Consider the following 1,864-nt stretch of genomic DNA (forward strand, 5'->3'; position numbering starts at 1 on the left):
TACGAACCCTTTGTACGAACAAAAGTAAGAGAAATTTAGGAGAAGAATACGAACATGTTCTTGCATGAGGCCCATTGAGGAGTCCAGAGACACTTGGACATGAGACTGAATAGTGGTGGAATCAATTCAGTTTATATAGAGTCAAGTCACAACATATGTCGTCTCAGGACACACACAAAACAAGCTAAGGAAGCCAAGAGATTGCGTTGAATCACTTCATCACAGTCTCCCATCCTGAACAGCACATTGGTGACAGTGGAGAGGAAAAACTCCCTTTTAACAGGAAGAAACCTCCAGCAGAACCAGTATCAGGACGGGCAGCCATCTGCCTTTACCAGCTGGGTTTGGGGGACAGGAAAGAGTCACAGAGAAGGACTGCTCTAGTTGTACTGTCCTCTGGAAGGGAGACAAAGAAAACACTTGTTATTGACAGAAGTAATTACAACAAACATGTAGAGGAGAGTGACTAAAGACAGCAGCAGAGTGAGGCTCAGTTTGTGCTCTAATACAGTCTAAATCTGTAGCAGCAGAATCAAATCTCCAACTCTCATTGGAGGACGACTGATCAAACCACTCATCTAGACACATCATCATCATTTTGAGCTAAAATGATAAAAACAGTAGCTTAAATCTAAAAACCAAACAGGATTGCTGAAGTAGATTTCAAAGGACAGTTTTTCAAGGATTTGTGTCTTCAAGCGTTTTCTGTGTGTTTTTATGAGAGAAAAATTTACAAATAAATAATTTGAAAAGTCACAAAACCCAAAAGTCATAGCCTAATGTCCTAAACAAGCTGGAAGTTGTGATACATGGATGGATAAAATAACTGAATGTATGCTGAAGTGTTTATAGTCCTAAAATAAATGGGGGAAAAAAACTAAACAGTAAAACAACAGTGTGAATGCTGCTGACTCAGCATTCACATGGATGTCATAAAGAATGTGTTTAGCTATTCTCATGCTGGGATTTAAACTGTGAAACATCCAAAAGACAGACGGCTACATCTGAATCACTGTATGTAAATCGATACCTTTCAGATTTTAGGCCAGGACCAATATTTTTAATGTCTACTGTATATGGTCATAATGCACGCAGCACTCAGCTTTTGACCCTCAGGACTACCACCGCACCTATACTTAAGTGAAAAATATGATCCAAATAACATGAAAACATGAGTAACATTCACCATTATGAGTCGTTGAAATGTATTTGATCCAACAAACCACATATTTTTAATACTCTGTACAGCTAACCTCAGAAGATATCTTCTATCTTGTTTATTTTGTGGTTTCTGTCATTATCTAACTAGTTAAAGTAATTTTCACTGAAATCGCTGTTGTTTTCTTTACTCCAACAGTCAAGGAATTCCTTGCTAAAGCCAAAGAGGACTTCCTCAAGAAGTGGGAGAATCCTGCACAGGTCAGTGTGAGATAAATGTATAAATGTAGGAAATTTGATGTCCGAAATGCTAAACATTTGAATGCATTTTTTATGTGTTTTTGGGAGGTCTGCAGCCTTCAACTTGACTTGTTTTTTGTATTTATTGAGTCTATATTTAGATTATACTAATATAAAATTATTGCAAATTTCTAGTTTGTCTAATAAAGTTTTTTGCAATAATGTCATCATGTGAAAATCTTACAAAATATTGTCCTGATGCATCTCAGCAATCCAGGTAAAAATCAAAAAGAAAAAAATTGTATAGGTCTTCTGGACGGGTTCTTCTCTAATGAAACGTTTCGTCTCTCCTCCAAGAGACTTCTTCAGTCTGAGAGTTTCAGGCAAAATTCAGGCTTTTAAACACATTACGGCAAAGGCTGGTTCACCCCAAAGATCCGGTGCCCCGGCACAAACAGATCAATGT

The 1,864-nt window shown here is 37.6% G+C and overlaps 1 protein-coding gene across 1 annotated transcript in view; it reads left to right on the plus strand.

Moving 5' to 3' along the window:
• The window catches only part of LOC106526233 (cAMP-dependent protein kinase catalytic subunit alpha), a gene marked incomplete in the record, with an annotated part of 41,398 nt that overhangs the window by 5,019 nt on the left and 34,515 nt on the right, over positions 1 to 1,864 (plus strand). Inside the window, 1 exon segment of the mRNA XM_014020796.1 lies at positions 1,358 to 1,419. Coding sequence (XP_013876250.1) covers positions 1,358 to 1,419 — 62 coding nt within the window.

This window comes from Austrofundulus limnaeus, unplaced genomic scaffold (genome assembly GCF_001266775.1).
Source record: "Austrofundulus limnaeus strain Quisiro unplaced genomic scaffold, Austrofundulus_limnaeus-1.0 Scaffold265, whole genome shotgun sequence".
Taxonomy (NCBI): Eukaryota; Metazoa; Chordata; class Actinopteri; order Cyprinodontiformes; family Rivulidae; genus Austrofundulus; species Austrofundulus limnaeus.